This window comes from Theropithecus gelada, chromosome 8 (genome assembly GCF_003255815.1).
Source record: "Theropithecus gelada isolate Dixy chromosome 8, Tgel_1.0, whole genome shotgun sequence".
Taxonomy (NCBI): domain Eukaryota; kingdom Metazoa; phylum Chordata; class Mammalia; order Primates; family Cercopithecidae; genus Theropithecus; species Theropithecus gelada.
In genome coordinates, this window is record NC_037676.1 from 70378765 (window position 1) to 70398141 (window position 19377).

Below are 19377 nucleotides of genomic sequence, written 5' to 3' on the forward strand. Positions count from 1 at the left end.
AGTTATTCAAGGGCAGGTTATTCAATATCCATGTAATTGTATGGTTTTGAGTGAATTTCTTAGTCTTTATTTCTAATTTGATTGTGCTGTGGTCTGAGAGAGTGGTTGTTATGATTTCACTTCTTTTGCATTTGCTGAGAAGTGTTTTATGTCTGATTATGTCATTGCTTTTAGTGTATGTGCCATGTGGTGATGGGAAGAATGTCTATTCTGTTGTATTGGGATAGAGATATCTGTAGATGTCTATCAGGACCATCTGATCAGTGCTGAGGTCAGGTCCTGAATATCTTTGTTAATGTTCTGCCTCAGGCCGGGCGCGGTGGCTCAACCCTGTAATCCCAGCACTTTGGGAGGCCGAGGCGGGTGGATCACGAGGTCAGGAGATCGAGACCATCCTGGCTAACATGGTGAAACCCCGTCTCTACTAAAAATACAAAAAACTAGCCGGGCGTGGTGGTGGGCGCCTGTAGTCCCAGCTACTCGGAGGCTGAGGCAGGAGAATGGCGTAAACCTGGGAGGCGGAGCTTGCAGTGAGCCGAGATCGCGCCACTGCACTCCAGCCTGGGTGACACAGCGAGACTCCGTCTCAAAAAAAAAAAAAAAAAAAAAAATGTTCTGCCTCGATGATCTGTCTAATACTGACAGTGGGTTGTTGAAGTCTCTAACTATTATTGTGTGGGAGTCTAAGTCTCTCTGAAGGTCTCTAAGAACTTGCTTTATAAATCTGTGAAACTAATGAGAGCAAAGGTAAAATATACCAGACTCTCTGAGACACAGCTAAGGCAATGTTAAGAGGAAATTTTGTAGCGCTAAATGCCCATATCCAAAAGTTAGAAAGATCTTGATATATGAACCTAACCCCACAAGCAAAAGAACTATATAACCAAGATAAAATCAAACCCAAAGGTAGCAGAGGACAATAAATAACTAAAATCAGAGCTGAACTGAAAGAGATTGAGATACAAGACACCATTTAAAAGATCAATGAATCTAGGAGTTGGTTTTTGAAAAAATTAATAAAGTAGATAGACCACTAGCTGGGCTAGTAAGGAAGAAAAGAGAGAAGATCCAAATAAACATATTAAAAATGACAAAGGAGATATTACCACTGACCCCACAGAAATACACATAACTATCATATTATGTGTATTTACACATAAGTGTCATAACTGTGGATACTTCTATGCACATAAACTACAAAATCTAAAAGAAATGGATAAATTCCTGGACACATACACCCTCCCAAGACTGAACTAGAAAGAATTTGAATCCCTGAACAGACCAATAACAAGCTCCAAAGTTGAATCACTAATAAATAGCCTGCCAACCAAAAAAAAGCCTGGGGCCAGATGGATTAACAGCCAAATTCTACCAGATGTACAAAGAAGAGCTGATACAGTTTCTATCAAAACTATTTCAAAGAATTGAAGAGGAGGGACTCCTCCCTAACTTACTCTAGGAGGCCAGCATTATCCTGATACCAAAAACTGGCAGAGATACAACAACAAAAAGAAAACTTCAGGCCAATATTCTTTATGAACATCAATGCAAAAATCTTCAACAAAATACTGGCAACCCAAATCCAGCATCACATCAAAAAGCTTACCTACCATGATCAAGTAGTCTTTATCCTTGGGGCACAAAGTTGGTTCAACATACTCAAATCAACAAGTGTGATTCATCATATAAACAGAACTAAAGACAAAAAGCATATGATAATCTCAGTAGATGCAGAAAAGACTTTTGATAATATTCAACATCCCTTCCTGTTAAAAACTCTCAATAAACTAAGTATTGAAGGAACATACCTCAAAATAGTAAGGGCCATCTAAAACAAACCCGCAGCCAACAACATCATACTGAAAAGGCAAAAACTGGAAGCATTCCCCTTGAAAACCAGCACAAGACAAGGATTCCCTCTCTCACCACTCCTATTCAACGTAGTATTGGAAGTCTTGGCTAGGGCAGTTAGGCAAGAGAAAGTAATAAAGGGCATCCAAATAGGAAGAGAGGAAGTCAAACTATCCCTGTTTGTAGGCAAAATGATTCTATATCTCAAAGACCTTATAGTCTCAGCCCAAAAGTTCCTTAAGCTGATAAACAAATTCAGCAAAGTCTCAGGATACAAAAATCAATGTGCAAAACTCACTAGCTTTCTTATACACCAACAACAGTCAAGCTGAGAGTCAAATCAGGAATGTAATCTTATTCACAATTGCCACACAAAGAATAAAATACCTAGGAATACAACTAACCAGGGAGGTGAAAGATTTCTACAAGGAGATCTACAAAATACTGCTCAAAGATATATTAGAGATGACACAAACAAATGGAAAGACATCCCGTGTTCATTGATAAGAAGAATTGATACTATTAAAATGGCTATACTGCCCAAAGCAATTTACAGATTCAATGCTATTCCTGTTAAACTACCAATAACATTTTTCACAAAACTAGAAAAAAACTATTTTAAAATTCGTATGAAGCCAAAAAAAGAGCCTGAATAGCCAAGGCAATCCTAAGTAAAAAGAACAAGGCTGGAGACATCACACTACTCAACTTCCAACTATACTACAGGGCTACAGTAACCAAAACAGCATGGTACTGGTATGAAAACACACATGGACCAATGGAGCAGAATAGACAGCCCAGAAATAATGTCACACACCTACGACTATCTGATCTTCTACAAGGCTGACAAAAACAAGCAATGGGGAAAGGATTTTCTATTTGATAAATGGTGCTGGGATAACTGGCTAGCCATTTGCAGAAGATTGAAACTGAACCCCTTCCTTACACTTTATACAAAAATTAACTCACGATCGATTAAAGACTTAAAAGTAAAATCCAAAACTATAAAAACTCTAGAAGACAACCTGAGTAATATCATTTTGGACATAGGAACGGGCAAAGATTTCATGACGAAAATGCTGAAAGCAATTGCAACAAAAGCAAAAATTGACAAATAGGATCTAATTAAACTTAAGAGCTCCTGTATAACAAAAGAAAGTATTAACAGAGTAAACAGACAACCTACAGAATGGGAGAAAATTTGCGAACTGTGCATCTGACAAAGGTCTAATGTCAAGCATCTATAAGGAACAAATTTACAAGAAGAAAAACAATCTCACTAAAATGTGAGCAAATGAGATGAACAGACACTTTTCAAAAGAGGACATACATGTGGCTAACAAACATGAAAAAAAGCTCAACATCACTGTTCATTAAGAAACATATGAAAAAAAGCTCAGCATCACTGTTCTTTAGAGAAATGCAAATCAAAACTACAATGAGATACCATCTCACACCTGTCAGAATGGCTATTATTAAAACGTCAAAAAATAACAGATACTGACAAGGTTGCAGAGAAAAAGGAACACTTACACGCTGTTGGTGGGAATGTAAATTAGTTCAACCATTGTGGAAAACAGTGTGGTGATTCCTTGACCCAAAAACAGAAATACCGTTTGGCCCAGCAATCCCATTATTGGATATATACCCAAAGGAATATAAGTCACTCTGTCATAAAGATGTGTGCACACATATATTCATTGCAGGACTACTCACAATACCAAAGATATGAAATCAACTCAAATGCCCATCAGTGGTAGACTGGATAAAGAAAATGTGGTACCTGTTTTCCAGGGAATAATATGCAGCCATAAAAAAGAATAAGATAATGTCCTTTGCAGGAACATGAATGGAGCTGGAGTCCATTATCCTTAGCAAATTAACACAGGAACAGAAAACCAAATACCACATGTTCTCACTTATAAGTGGAAGCTAAATGATGAGAACACATGGACACAAAGAGAGGAACAACACATACTGGGGCCTATCAGAACGTGAAGTGTAGGAGGAGGGAGAGGATCAGAAAAAATACTTAATGAGTATTAGGCTTAATGCCTGGGTTATGAAATCATCTGTGCAACAAACCCCCATGACACAAGTGTACCTATATAAGAAACCTGCACATGTACCCTTGAACTTAAAAGTTTTAAAAAATACATTTCTAATGCAGGATAAAAAGTTTAATTTTTCAAAAAGTACTCATTTTAAGAATCTTACATTTTCTTCTCAAGACCTACTTTTGTACTCTTTGTAACTCATGTCACAATAAGCAGCTATAGGAATAATAACTATATACACATAGTGATTGATGGATCGATCGATATGTGTTGTGTATATGGGTGCCACTCTTAGTCATGGGAGTCCACTAGCCAGTTGAGTGTGGTTGAATGGGCTGAGAGTCTTATAGTCAATTATGTGGGGAGGGCTCTCTGTAGAATTTAAGTTGCATCTCTGGTTGCAGATTTCTTTGTTTCAGTGAGCTGTTTGGGTCAGAGCTGTGATTGTCACCATGTTAAGTGAGTCTTTAAAAATGATTACTTTTTGCTTCATCTCGTTGGACTATGCAAGGGAGAGGGCATACTACCATTTCCTGGTAATCCCTGTGATGTCTGGTCCTGTTAGGAGTGGAAAAAGCATTAGGATCATTGAAATCCATTGCTTGTTATGTGGAGGCACTCTGAGAAACTTTGCTGGCTCAGCACGAATGTATGCTATTCAACTTAAGTCATTTTCATTCTACTTCCTAGACTGTCTTTATATAGTGAATGAATGACTTAATGGAAGGTTAAATCTTGGGACTTAATTTAACCTGGTGCCACCAGGCCAGAATTTCTTGGTTTATATAAGTAGCTGGGATGACCCCATTTCTAATGTTTGTCCTAGTCTCCGATTTCAAAATATCCCATCCATTATATACCACATGTGATATCAAGGTGTTGCAATTCTATGGTCTTTATTTAGAAAGAATTGTTGCAGTGACATTCAAAAATTGTGTCGTTATATACTCACCCATTCATAGCAGATTAAACTGTGTGTAGAAGAGAGCAGAGAAGACAGTGAATTAAGTGAGGAAAGATTAATTGTATGGTGTCACTAAGACGATGCCTGTCTCCTGCTTAATGTTAACTCTGAGGTAAGTTATGTTCTCATATCATCAGCTGAATGAAGATATTTTTATCTGAGTAGCCCACCATCGCCTTAAATTCAGATGTTTATTAGTGAACACATTTTTGACTTTTTGTTCCCTAAAAAGAAAAATTCTTTATTCTAAATCTCATTTTTTTTTTTTAGCAACCTACATTTAAAAATTTTTTTCCCTGTATTTGTCCCAATATTCTAAAGAGTGTCTCTTCAATTTTTCCCTTTTTCATCACACTTCAGTAATTGCAATGATTTTTCTGGCTAACCTCCCTCCCTCTATCTTTTTCTGATTCTTATAACCATTATGAGATTCATCTTCCTAAAATATCGTGTTCATAATTTCACTACTGTGTCACAGAGTCTTGCAGTGATTTTCTGTTAGGTAAGACTAAACTCATCGATCTGTTAGAAGCCATTTTTCAGTGGAGCTTTCTAATCATATCCCAATCTCAATCTCTTAATGACACAGTAAAATCTCTCTATGCTAGATTGTTAAATAATTGTTATTCATTCTCTCCTATATTCCCTTGCTAGCAAAATTTCTCAGTCTTAGAATATGTATCTCTTTTCTTGACAGTGATAATTTAAAGTTTTATGAAATATTTTCTAGTCTCATTTAGAATTCTATAGCAACTTCGGCTAGATTCAGATTACAATAATAACAGTCTTCATGTGTATATAGCACTTTAAACAATTTTTAAAGACTTTTCATACATATTCTCACTTATATTTTACACAGACCTGTAAAATAGATAAGGCAGATGTTATCTTCATTTATGAATGAGTTAATTGAGACTCAGAGTAATTTGGCAATTTTCTAAAGCCACAAAGTTAGTATATAACAGCAGTCTTCTGACTTTTAGCTTATTGTACTTTCCTGCCTCTGAAATCCTTTTCTTCTTTCAGTCTCACTTGTAAAAATTAGTGCCCTTTCAAGTATTTCCTGCATTTCTTTTCAGTCAATTCTGTCTTTCTGACTCTATTGTGAATCTGTCTAGAATAGGATATAACTTAATCTTTTTTGTTTCCCATAGTCTTGGGTATTTAGCAGGAACTTTGTAAGTTTTAATATTTACATCTGTGATTGACCCTATGTGGGTTGGGTTTGGAAGAAGAGTATATATATACACACACACACACACACACACACACACACACACACACACATATACATATATATATAAATAAAATATTGTTTGACAGTTTATTGCTAGCGATTACAACAGTTGTAGCTTGCAGAACACCAAGTAGGCTAAAACAGCTAAGGATGACCTAAAAACCTGCCAGGATTTGAATGGTGTTTCATTGACTGATATAATTCAGAGACATTTCAGGATCTTGAACAATGGATAGAATTAGTGTAGGCAAACAGGCAAGAGTAGTAGCATGTCAAGTGAATTGATTTTTATTATTTAATATTACGTTGGTGCAAAAGTAATTGCTGTTTTTGCCATCCATTGAAAGTAATGGCAAAACCGCAATTACTTTTGCACCAGCCTAGTATAATAAGATCATACTAATTTTGACTACACAGTTAAAATATGGTATTTGTGACAGAAAGAGTGAACAATTAACTGATGTGTTTTCTTCCTCTGCAGAGGTGAGGTGTAGGATACTCCTGGCTCTTCTTGAATATTCAGGTAACATTTTGCATTTTATTTTTTTACTATTTAAGTGATTGTGGCCTAGGATCATAAAGGCCTTGAAATTTGAGGACAGTGCCTTCAACCATTTACAGAATAGAAATATGATCCCTACCTTCTCCAAACCTTTGGAAAGATTAGAAAAAGTACTCACATCATTTTAATAAAAATGCAAATATATATATACATATACATATATATACACACATACTTGTATTCTCTTATAAGCAAAACCATGAAAACATATATGAATAGAGATTTAAACAAAATATTATTAAACAGGAGAAAGGGAGCAGGTTTTGCTAAAGTTAATCGTGTCTAAATTTTGTTTATGAACAAGAATGTATGTAAACATTTTACAAATCTTACATTAAAACACTTTTACCATGCACTTAGTGGGAGCTCAAAAAATATTGGTAATGGAAAATGACACTAAAGGACAATTAAATATTTGATGAGATTCTAAATTGCAGATGATCGACTGTAAATGTCATAAAGGCGGGCACTAAGTCTATTTTGATCATCAGCAAATGCCCAAAATAGTGGCTGGCATATAGATATTCAACAAATATTTGTGACAAAAATGAATGAAAAATTATATGAATGAAAAAGGAAAAATGTGTGAAATATTTCAACAAGGTTTTCATTCAAAATGCATTTAGAAGGAAATGGATTATAAAGATTGGGAAAACTCACATGCTGTTTAATTACAGTGAACAGTTTGATGTTAGCCTGCTGTGCATCTGTTTCTGTAGATTTGGAGATATATAGATATGTTGAATGAGTTACTTTTATTATTTTAATCTATTTCCCATAAAGTATGTGTATGTGTATACACAGAAATTCTATTACACTAACTAAATTTTGATAGGAATTCATTCCGAAAAATATAACCTGAATGACTACTTGTGATAGCAGTTAGCGTTTGTTGTGCTAAAAAAAATTCCCCAAACTTTGTGGCATAAAACAATGACCATTTATTATTGCTTACCTGTCTAGTGTCATCTGGGCAATTCTGCTGGTCTGTGCTAGGTTTTATTGATCTTGGCTGGGTATGCCCATGTGTCTGCAGTCAGGTGGTGGGTTGGCTAGGCACAGGTGATCTAGGGTGGCCTTGCTCACATATGTAACATTTGACTGGCTGTTAGCTGAGGTTACAGGGCTGCCTGGGCTGCCTGTCTCTCGTCATCTATGAGGCTAGCCTGTTCTTGTTCACATGGTGGATTTGCAGGATTCCAGGAAGACAGTGCAAATGTCTAAGAGCTTGTCACCTTCTGGCCCCAGCATGTAACTGGCAAGGCCAGACTTAAGGGGTAGAGACATAGATTCTACTTTTGAAGGAGAGGGTCTCAAAATTACATTGCAAGAGCGTGGATACAGGGAGGGAAAGAATTTGTGACCACTTTTACAAAGTACCACACTTGGAAATTTTAAATTACGAATGAACCAAGTTAACCAACAGGGCTTTTTTATTTGTCCTCTGGTTTTTTGCCGTAATGAAAAAAGTTTTTACTTTGCTTTTTGACTGAGTAATAATAATGGCAAAAATATCTTACAGTTTTTGAGCTTTACTAAAAACACAATTCATGGACCTCATTTTCTTGGATTTCATTGGGTACCCACAACCCACCACGTGAGAATATTATTGTTTCCACAGTTTTAAAGGTGAAGAAATTGACATTCTGGCAGATTAATAATAACCAGCACATAGTATACAGTCAACACTGACTTTGGAGCATCTAGAAGGTTAGGCATATTGATGTCTTATTGAATAAATGAATAAATAGTAGGTGGCAGTTTTGAAATTCAAACTTAGGTTTTCCAGTTCCGGAGGTGATTCCAGGATGCTTCGTTTTATTCATTAATGCTCAAATGGATGCTCTGGTAGGTTTTTATTTTGATTTAAATTTCATTTTTCTATTCCTCTTATGATTCTTTATTTTCCTGCTTTATTTGCTCACTCTCTCTTCCCCTCTTCTACATAGGATGACACCAAAACAATAGCCAAAATACTTCATATTTTTGGCTGTGAAATTATGTTCATTTGAAAAGGGTAAACTGTCTTTTAAATATTCTTAACCTCCTTTTATTTCTACCTTTCTCTAATCTCCTTTTTTGTTGTTTATTTTGCTTTATTTGCCCTACAATCTCTGTGTTAGCATAATTTCTGAGATTGCTTTTGTGTGCCTAGAAACCATCTCATTCTTTTTAGACCAGCTAGCTAATTATAGATCTTAAACTTTTAAACAGCCAAGATTAAATAGTGTAATTTAAAACATGTTTTAGAAGATGAGATAGGTGCTTAAATACTAAAATGAAACTGAAGCCTTTTATAGGTACAAAAACCATTTCTTTTGAGTGTACTCTCACTATGAGAAAAATATTACTCTATGATAAAAATAAATAATAAAAATCTTACTCTACAATAATAGTAAGCAAAAAAAAACCTCTCAAAATCTCTGTTTTTCTTCTTCTGCTAGTAGCTGAAAACACATGTGATTTTTGCTGTAGTTCTTTCTTATTCATAGAAAGGCTGAGGATGGAGTATTATTTGAGGTTAGGAGTTTGAGACCAGCCTGGACATCATAGTGAAGCCTTGCCTTTAAAAAAAAAAAAATTTAAATTAGCCAGAAGTGATGGCACACACTTGTAGTCCCAGCTATTTGGGAGGCCAAGGTAGGAGGATCTCTTGAGCCTGGAAGTTTGAACCTGCAGTGAGCTATGATCCTGCCACTGTACTCCAGCCTGGGTGACAGAGCAAGACACTCTGTCTTAAAAAAACAAAGCAAAACAAAACAAAAACACACAAAAAAACCAAAAATACCTTTGGTAAAGGATGGATACTTATAAATTTTGAATGGTTGCATAATTGAAAGAAAAAGACCTGGATATTTTTGCTGAGAGTTAGTAGATTTTGTTGTATTTATGTAACAAATTGTTCCTTCTCCATGAGCAATAAAGCTGAGCACCTACTCAGTGCCAAGCATGGTGCTAGACGCTGGACAAAAAGAAGAATTACAATGATAATGATACACCATTTTACTTTGTTAAGTGCTTTAAATACTTTTTATCTCATTTATCTTTATCGTAGACCTAAGAAGGAGGAATGGACCCCATTTTCCACATGAGGATCTGATACCTAAACTTTGGCGTAGAATGGGTAGTTGAAAGCGGTTGATATGCCTCTAAGGAGTGTGAGCCTAAGTTCACATGCCACTTCTCTGGCCTTGATGTGCTGATGGTTCCTCGGGAACACAGACTCATAAATGAATGCCCACTGTGTTATATATTTAGCCCTCCAGTAGAAGGATGCCCCCAGGTCTATGGTGACCAGAAGAAGAGCCCCAGTACTTCCTTGGGAAGAGGGGAATTTCACAAGGGGAGATAACCTTTCAATGAGTTTCAATAGTTTGATGAGTTGACTCTTAAAGATTGATTTAAAGTTTGCTACACAGAGGAGAAGGACAAGGGCATAAAGTACATCTGGAAGGAAGGTATAGGCCAAATGTAGGCCATAGGGCATTTGGTATTTGAGAACTGCCGAGCAGTACTGTGTGGCTCAAAGAGGACAGGTCTGTGTACCCCACGCTTCTGACTGCTTTCAGATATGTTGTTTTAATGTGCTCTCCCAATAATTCTGTGAACATTGTTGCTGTAGTGTGGAATGAATGGAGAGAAGTGGTATGTTGAGAAGCTGTAAATAGAAGTTGGGGATAGGTCGCAAGGTCCCGCTTATGCCACTGTTTTCTAACTTTGTTATTCACTGTGAGATGATGACTTGTGAAAAGTTAATTTGAAAAGCTCTTGATATAATATGTACATTTTGAATCTGTGCAAACAATTCATCTACTCTCTGTTGATAATAGGAAGGTGGCAAAAGAATATCACCTCATGAAGTGTGAATTTTTATTCAATATGGCTAAGGCCCCAGCTTGGATCCTCTAGTAGTTGTTGCAGCTGTCAATTCCTGTAGGGTATTCATTCAGTGTTAAACATTTGAATTGATGAATGAATACAACTTCAAGTTATCAACAGGTTTTGCACATTGAAAAGATGACTGTCAATTGCAATCAGTTCTGATTTGATAAAGAGGTTGAAAGAAAAATCTTATTTTGGCTTAAATGCAAATAGAATATAGTAGCAGAGTATAGCATAAACATCTAAGTATTCTTTTGAGGATAAAAATAGAAGAGATTTTTTTCACAAAAGAAACTGGGAAATAATTATTTCTACCAGTGCGAAGTTATTAATCCCGGTGATTTTTGTTAAAGCTTGCAGTGCAGATCCTTCTTTAGATTTTTGCTTTTCACTCAATATCCATAATTTCTTTCCGATTAGATTTTTATTAAAACATTGTCAAGGTATAGGTGGGAGTATTGCTGCCATATCTACTGAAGTATTTTTTAAAATTCACCCAGATTTTCTGCTTCACTATAGAACATCTGAAAAACAAAGTAATAATGTACAACAAAGACATAGGACAATTTATTTTACTTATTTAGTTTCTGTCGTGAACTTCAGTACCCTAGGTGCACACTGGAGCTAACAAGCTATCTGAATTAGCTTCTTAAGTAAAATTAAATCCAGATATTTCAAGGAACCAGAGAATTAACTCATGTCTTTTCATTTCACTTATTTATTTATTTTTAGTGCCACTGACTCTATTTTAATCATTGATTTAGTGAAAATTTGTTCAATGTCTACTCTGATAGAAATTGTGCACAACAAAATGGTGTTTAGTTTTTTTCTTAATTGAGGATTGGACAAAGTTCATTTCCAGTTTAAAGATTTTATAGTTACCTATAAATGCCCTTTCCTATCTAGTAGCATGGGGCACATGATATAGATGCTTAACACATGTTGTTGGTTAAATTAGTAAGCTGAGCCATATGGAATGGCCATATTCCACCATTTTAACCTACCGAAGCAGCATGTTTCTATAGTTGAGCCTAATAAATGAATATTCAGATACAAAATTAAATATTTTGAATATTTAATTATCTTTCTAATAAAATTTTCAAGAGTAGGTTTTACAGTGAAACCAAATAACATAGAAACTAAATTATATATACATATACCTTTGATGGTTATTAAAAACAGATGTTCAATGTTCTTGGAAAATCTTAAAAATTATGCCTTTTTTTGTCATAAAACAGGAGCTCCCCACTGAATAAAGTCAGCATTTATCTCTGTGTTATACACTAATATTGATAATGCTTCTTTATTCCAGAAAAGTCTATGAACCCTTGAAATATTTAGTATGCATTTGACAGGAGGTTATTTTTCCCTTTGTTGTTTCCACTTCTAGTGGAAGTGATTTTTCAATATGTGGAATGTGTAGCTTTGTGTTTCTGTAGTTTGTATATATCCAACCACCAGAAGAAATGAACTCTGTGTGTTGGCTTCTTTCCATTTGAAAAATCTCTAGTTCAGAAGTGGCAGTTCACAGTGGAAACATATCTTCAAAGTGGGTGTATTAGTCTGTTTTCTCACTGCTATGAAGAAATACCTGAGATTGTGGGTACTCTATAAAGGAAAAAAGTTTAATTGACTCACAGTTATGCATAGCCAGGAAGGCCTCAGAAAACTTAGAATGGGAGAAGGCAGAAGGGGGAAGAGGCATGTCTTACACGGTGGCAGGCAAGAGAGAGCAGAGAGCATGTGTGTCAGAATACAGGAAAAACTGCCATTTATAAAACCATCAGATCTCATGAAAATTCACTCACTATCACAAGAACAGCATGGGAGAAACCACCTCCGTAATCCAATCACTTTCCACCAGGTCTCTTCCTCAACACCTGGGGATGATAATTCAAGATGAGATTTGGGTGGGGACACAAAGCCTAACCATATCAGTGGGTTAACCAAAACTCCAGTCAATTGCAGGATAAGAATCCTGTTAAACATATAAAAATCAATTCATACTAAAACTATAAATACATTGCTTATTTGAAAGAATTATAGAAATTTATATTCTTATATATTTGAACACACTTATAGCTCATGAAGTTTAATAACACCATTCAGGAGAGATAGATTTGCTTATAACTGCAAACAATTGAACATCATATACTCTTCCCTATATGTATTTCACATTAATATTTTAGGTTTAGTTGTTAATTGTAAAAATTGTATTGATAACATTGTATTTAATTTGCCAACAAAAACTGACGAATTGGACTTTGAGTTTGTTTAGGAAAATGTCATTGCAGCAAATGCAAATTGTGTCCCATCAGGCATAGAAAATATAAATAAATGAAGCCTTATTTTTCTCCCTCAGGTTTTATCAAACAATTTAATGATTCTAGAATAGAGTCACATTATTGATGAGGAAAAAATATTTTAATATTTCTACTATTTTTTGGTGTTTAGTGTTTTCTGTAAAGCGTGTTTCCTAAAATGTGTGTGATCATTCATAGAGCTCAAATTCACATTTTTCCCACGTGTGAGTTTAGTGAAAAGATGAAATGCTAGTGAATGTAGATGCTTAACTCATTGGTTTTCACCATCTGCAACATTTTTCAAAGCATTCTGTATGTTCTCTTTGGTCACAGATAGTGAGACACAGCTCCGTAGAGACATGGTTTTCTGCCAGACTCTTGTGGCCACTGTCTGTGCCTTCTCTGAGCAGCTCATGGCGGCCTTGAACCAGATGTTTGACAACAGCAAGGAAAATGAGATGGAAACTTGGGAAGCCAGCAGGAGGTGGCTGGACCAGATAGCGAATGCAGGTGTTCTTTTTCACTTTCAGTCACTTCTGTCACCAAACTTGGTAAGGAAATCACATGACTCCCACTGTCTGTGTCAACTGTAACCTACATTGTAGCATGTTTTGAAATAAGAAATAGTTATTTCTTTCCCCCTGGTTATCTCTATGAATGTGCATGCATTCAGCTACTTTAAAAATATACATTTTTCTGTGGTCCTTCAATTTTTAATAAGTATGTAGAATGTATTCCTTCTTTGCTGATTTGTATCTCTTCTCTGTGGTTGCTAAAAGCTGAGACAGCCTCCATCTGTTACTAATTCTTGTATCCCTACCCACTGACTGGAAAAGGTCACCAGAAGAAAAAGGGTCTTTCTGCTGCTTTTCCTTACTCCCAGTCCAAGGACACAGGCTGCTGTGAAACCAAAGCTCCTATTGCGATTGATGTCCTGGAGCAGGCTTGAGAGCCAAGCGCAGAGAGCTCAAATACCATACTGCCTGACAATCTGTTTAAACTTTGCATATGTTAAATAATTTTAGTTCTTTTCTTTGTATGCGTGTTTGTCCTATTAAATCGAAGAGCATTGCCTTAATTGCTGTAGAATATTCTATGTTTATTCATCGGGTTTCCACAGTGGATATGAAGAAAGCATCTTTAAATATTTGAAAAATAAAACTGTGGTGAACTTAAGAGATTTTTCACGTATACCTCCGGTGGTTTGGATAGTTATCATCATGTTTAAAAGCAAATATGTTCACTTTCATATGTAAACGTTAGGTGATCACGGAATAGAATAGTAATTTTAAACATGAGAGCCTATTTCATCTGTTAAAGTACACATAGAAAATGTAGCTACAAAGTAACATGTTTGAGTTTAAAAACAAATGTGTGTGTGTGTGTGTGTGAATTACATATGATAGGAAGCCTAATTTTTAACACATGGTAGGCGTCAATTATCTGTTGAATGAATGTGTAAATGAGTAAGGCTTTATTTCTGTTGTGTTTTCCTTACTTTTAAGCTGCCATTGTCTAATCAAGTGCCGGTGCTTTTGCTTTAAACTTAATTTTATTGGAAATCTCAAAGAATATGAGAAAATATTTACGAGTCCTATATTTGATAAGTGACATAGGCAGAATATTTAAAGAACCCTTAAAATTCAACAGCAAAATGACAACCAATTAAAAAGTAAACAAATTATTTGAATAGATATTTCTCCAAAGATACAAAAATGTCCAAAAAGCACATGAAAAGATGATCAACATCATTAGCCATTAGAGAAATGCAGCTCAAAACCACAATGAAATACCACAATACGTGTGATATGGATGGCTATAATACAAAAGACAGATAGTCACAAGTTTTGGGGAGGATGTGGAGAAAGTTTGTAACTCTCCTAAGTTGCTCGTGGGAAGTGGCACAGTCATTTTGGAAACTGGTTTGGCAGTTCCTCAAAATATGAACCGTAGAGTTTCCATATTACCTAGAAATCGCATTTCTAGGTAATATCTAAAATAAATGAAAACTTACATTCACACAAAATCTTACATGCAAACATTCCTAGCAAGATTATTCGTAGTAGCTAAAAAGTAGAAACAACTCATATGTCCATTAACTGATGAATGGATAAACAAAATGTGATGTGCCCATATAATGGAATATTACTCAGCAATAAAAAGGAATGGAGTACTGATACATGCTACAACATGGATGAACATTGAAAGCATTATGCTAAGTGAAATAAGCCAGTCACAAAAGACCTCATATAGTTTGATTCCATTGTGGTGAAATGTACTAACTAGGTACATTTTAGAGGCAGGAAGTAGACCAGTGGTTGCCTACAACTGACGTTTGGGGGCAGGAAAATGAGGAGTGAATACTATTTGGTATTGGGTTTCTTTGGGGGATGATAAAAATATTCTAAAGTTAGATGATGGTGCTAGCTGGACAGCTCTGTGAATATATTAAAACCCCTGAGCTATACATTTTAAATGGGTGAATTTTACAGTATGTGAGTTATATCTCAATGAAGCTGTGTGTTTTTGTTTTTTGTTTTCGACTGGTCTTGTGAAACCCTTAAATTTATTTGAGGAATTGATTTTAAAAAGAAAATAGGTTGCTAAGGAAAGAAAAATTGAAGAAACCTGTAGTCTTTCTGCTTCTGTCAGAAAGGCAGAAAGAAAACATCCACCCAGGAGTGTGAATGGCTCTCTAGGAGCAGTGCTCCGGTGGTCTGTGTGTCCCTGAGAGCAAGGCACAGCCAGTGGTCACTTGGGCCTGGCTTTGGCAATGTTTGCTGCAACACCATGCTTGTGCTGTAGCCCTCAAAGGCCATACTGTCTGGAACATTTCTTGCTTTGTGTATTTTTATCAGAATAAACACTGATTCTTCAGTCCTGTCCTTTCTTTCTAGGGTCATGACATTTTTTTGCTGCTTCAAAAGGATTTTTTTAAGATAATGGTTTAGGCCGAGTGTGGTGGCTCACACCTGTAATCCCAGCACTTTGGGAGGCCAAGGCGGGTGGATCACGAGGTCAGGAAATCGAGACCATCCTGGCTAACACGGTGAAACCCTGTCTCTACCAAAAAATACAAAACAATTAGCCACACTACAGAGTTATTTTGGTCTGGATTTACATTATGTCATGTTACTTTATATTGCTTTATATCATCTTGTATTATATATTGTTTTTCTTTCTTTGTAGACAGATGAACAAGCCATGTTAGAAGATACACTGGTTGCACTATTTGATTTGGAAAAGGTTTCCTTTTACTTTAAACCATCAGAAGAGGAACCCCTGGTTGCAAGTAAGTAATTAGGTATTTACAAAATTTATTTGGCATCAAATAATTATATACGATACAACTTTGATATTAATATATTTGATAAGTATTTTATTAACTGAATGATTGAAATGTATCCTTTTGATTTAGCAATTTTCCATCACTAATCTGACAAAGGCAGTATTTTAAAAGTTATATATTCAGAGAAGTAGCAATATGTATGGTTTAATGTCCATATCTTTTACTTTCCGCAAGTTATCATTATATACTATTTCCACATTCCCATAAATATAGTTAAAATATATCGATCAGTCTAATAAATCTTCAGTAGTTTGTTGTTATTTTTATATGTCTCTTGTTTTTTCAAAAGTACGAGTATCATATGTATTAGGCCAGAAGGTGTAAGCTTCTTCAGGTTTTATTTCTCACATTCCTAATGTCTAGTACAAAAAATAAGGACTCCATACATTTTCATTTGATTCATGATCTGACTTAAGATGATAATCATTCATTTATTCATGTATCAAAAGCTCCTTAAATGCCTGCTTCTTGCCAAGACGATTCTTGGTGTTGGATTCAGTAGAGAACTAAACAGATAGATATCTCTCATGGGGATTAAGTTAAGGTGAGGAGAGATAAATAATAGGCAAAATTATTTTATAATAAATTAGAAGGCAATTATGTGAAAGATGTATAGGGAAACAAAAGAGAGCAAAAGATACCAATGAAGGGGCAGGTGAAAGGTTGCAGATAATGAATGGGGTAAGGAGGAATCTTTACCTAAAAGGAGAGCAGAACCCTGAAGAGGTTGAGGGAGGGAGTAGTGGAGGTGTCGGAGGAGCAGTGTCCCAGGCTCACTGGACTCTGAGGCTGGAAGCAGACGTGGCATGCTCTCAGGATAGGAAGTTGGCCTACACAGGTGGAGTGGAGCGAGTGAGGGGAACAGAAAAAGAGTTGGAAACAGCAAGGAGGCCAGACTATGCAGGGCTTGCCAGCTGTTGAAAAAGCTTTGCTTCCTAACCATGCCATTGAACAGATGAATTATGGGATGTGACTTCCATATTAAAAGGCTGTCTCTGACTGCTGTGTTAAACAGACTACACTGGGACCAAGGGCAGAAGCCGAGTGATCAGTTAGATGGCTACTGAATGACCCAGGTGGGAGAGGATGGTGACTTGGCCTGGAGGGTAGCTGTGGAGATTATTTAAAAATAAAGCAGTGTCAATGCTGTTTAATTTATGAAAATAGAGAGAACAGAATATTATTAAAGTTTCATTTCCTCTGATGAATGAGGAAGAGAACAAGAAATACAAAGTTAGAAATTTAGGTTGTATTTATTCAAGGATTTTTCTGGCAGAGGGTATTATTTGATAAGGATAATATTATTTGAGCAAATTGTGTGGTTTTCTGTGGATATGTATAGAATAGGATATATTTTCATTTACTTGAATAATGTGGGCATAGTTTTGCTGCAGGCAAAGAGAACTCTATTTTCATGATATAACCCGATATGTTGTTTAAAGTTTTGCCTGAGGAACTATAAGTTCACAGGAGTACTGTTTTCCATGGTTCTATGACATTATTGGCAAATGGTCTGTTGAACAAGAAGGAGAAGAACCAATATCATTAGCTTGATAAAATACTTGCTTATTATCTACTGTGAAAGATTTAACTTTGAAACACATACTAAATATAAAAAATAATTGAGCCCATGTAAGTAATAATAGTATGTAAATGTAGATGTCACTATAACAGATACAGGCATTCTGAATATATTTGGCAATACATTTTAATGTGTCTCTTCAAAGTGTAACCTCAACTTCTGAAAATAATTCCCTAGTGAGGGGCTGGTTCCAATGCTGCACTATTGAACACTAAAAAGAGTGAAGATAGGAATATAATTCTTATTTTAAGTTGATGCAGGAAATAAAATTATTCTGTAATCAAAGGTCATCACATCTTATTTAAGTGGTGTAAGGAAATGAAGCTTTATTATACATTGCATGTAGTTTGATCTTCCTGTTACTTAGATGCAGAGAAGTCAGATTCACTAATTAATTCCATATCACTGGGATGGAGACTAGTTGACTGCATACCTTTGAGGGAGGACTAAGTACAGAGAGTGGGGACGCATGAAGGTGTAAAGATACCACTGGCTTTGAAGTCAAGAAATCCAAGTCCAAATCTTGGCTCCATTCTTATCTTTAAGCATGAGAACTGTAGCTTTCCCTAACTCACAGGGTTGAGGAACTTAAATAAGATAATGTATTTGAAAGACTCTAGCATCATATATGGCTATGCTAGTATTCAGTAAGTATTTGAATCCACCCTTCTTACTTAATTACTTTGCATTCTTCTCAAAAGTTATATTTATAGCATCACCTATAATCTCACTTTTGCATGAAAAGAATAATGAGATTCTGAAGAATTATGGCATGCCAAGCAAGTAGAACTCAAATGTCTTGATTAAAAACAGTTTGTTTTCACTGAAGAAATAATTATTAAATATATATAGCATGCTAACTACTAAACTAAGTTCTAGGGATATCATGGTGTGCAAATGAAACAAGGCTTTTTTGGCATGGAGCTTAGACGCTAATGAGAGATACAAAGAAGTAAAAGGGCAATTTGACCACTTTGGTAATAAGGGAAGTACAAGGTGCTTCTCATGTCTTATTACACAAATCAGTGAAGGAGTAATAAACTAGCTAAATGGTAAATTATAATTAAATTTATTTTGTGGAAAATCTGCATCAGTTTAGGAGAATAATGTAATGACAGCAGGTCTTCTTTTCAACGGTGATATGGGTAATTTTATAGTAGTTCATTATTAGGAAAATGAATATGTTTGAGTCCTCACTATCCTTATATGGGCCAGGCATTGTGCTTGGAGGTGTGGATGCCATCATGGATGAGACAGGCATGGTTCCCATCTTCATGGAACTGACGGCCTAGTTGGGAATAAGGAATTAGGAATCAATAATGAATGAGGAATGAATAATCAGCAATCAACAAGAAATCAATATAAAGATAAAGCTGTGATAAATCCTATGAAGGAAATAAGCAGATGCATAAAGAAAAAAGATGAGGCAGCCCTTCAAGGGGTGACTGGTGGAGGATTCTCTGCAGAAGTAGCTTTTAGGCTGAGATCTGAAGGATAAGAAAGACCCAACTCTGCAGAAAGTCAGGGAAGAACAACTCAGGCAGAGGGAACTAACAGCTTCTTAGTCGAAGACTTATTTTGAAACTCATG

At 35.7% G+C, this 19377-nt stretch overlaps 1 protein-coding gene across 1 annotated transcript in view; it reads left to right on the plus strand.

The window, feature by feature from the left end:
- The window catches only part of PREX2 (phosphatidylinositol-3,4,5-trisphosphate dependent Rac exchange factor 2), a 290803-nt gene that overhangs the window by 172402 nt on the left and 99024 nt on the right, over positions 1-19377 (plus strand). Inside the window, exons 31-33 of the mRNA XM_025394082.1 lie at positions 6591-6632; positions 13190-13407; positions 16046-16148. Coding sequence (XP_025249867.1) covers positions 6591-6632; positions 13190-13407; positions 16046-16148 — 363 coding nt within the window. The remainder of the gene's footprint in view (positions 1-6590; positions 6633-13189; positions 13408-16045; positions 16149-19377) is intronic.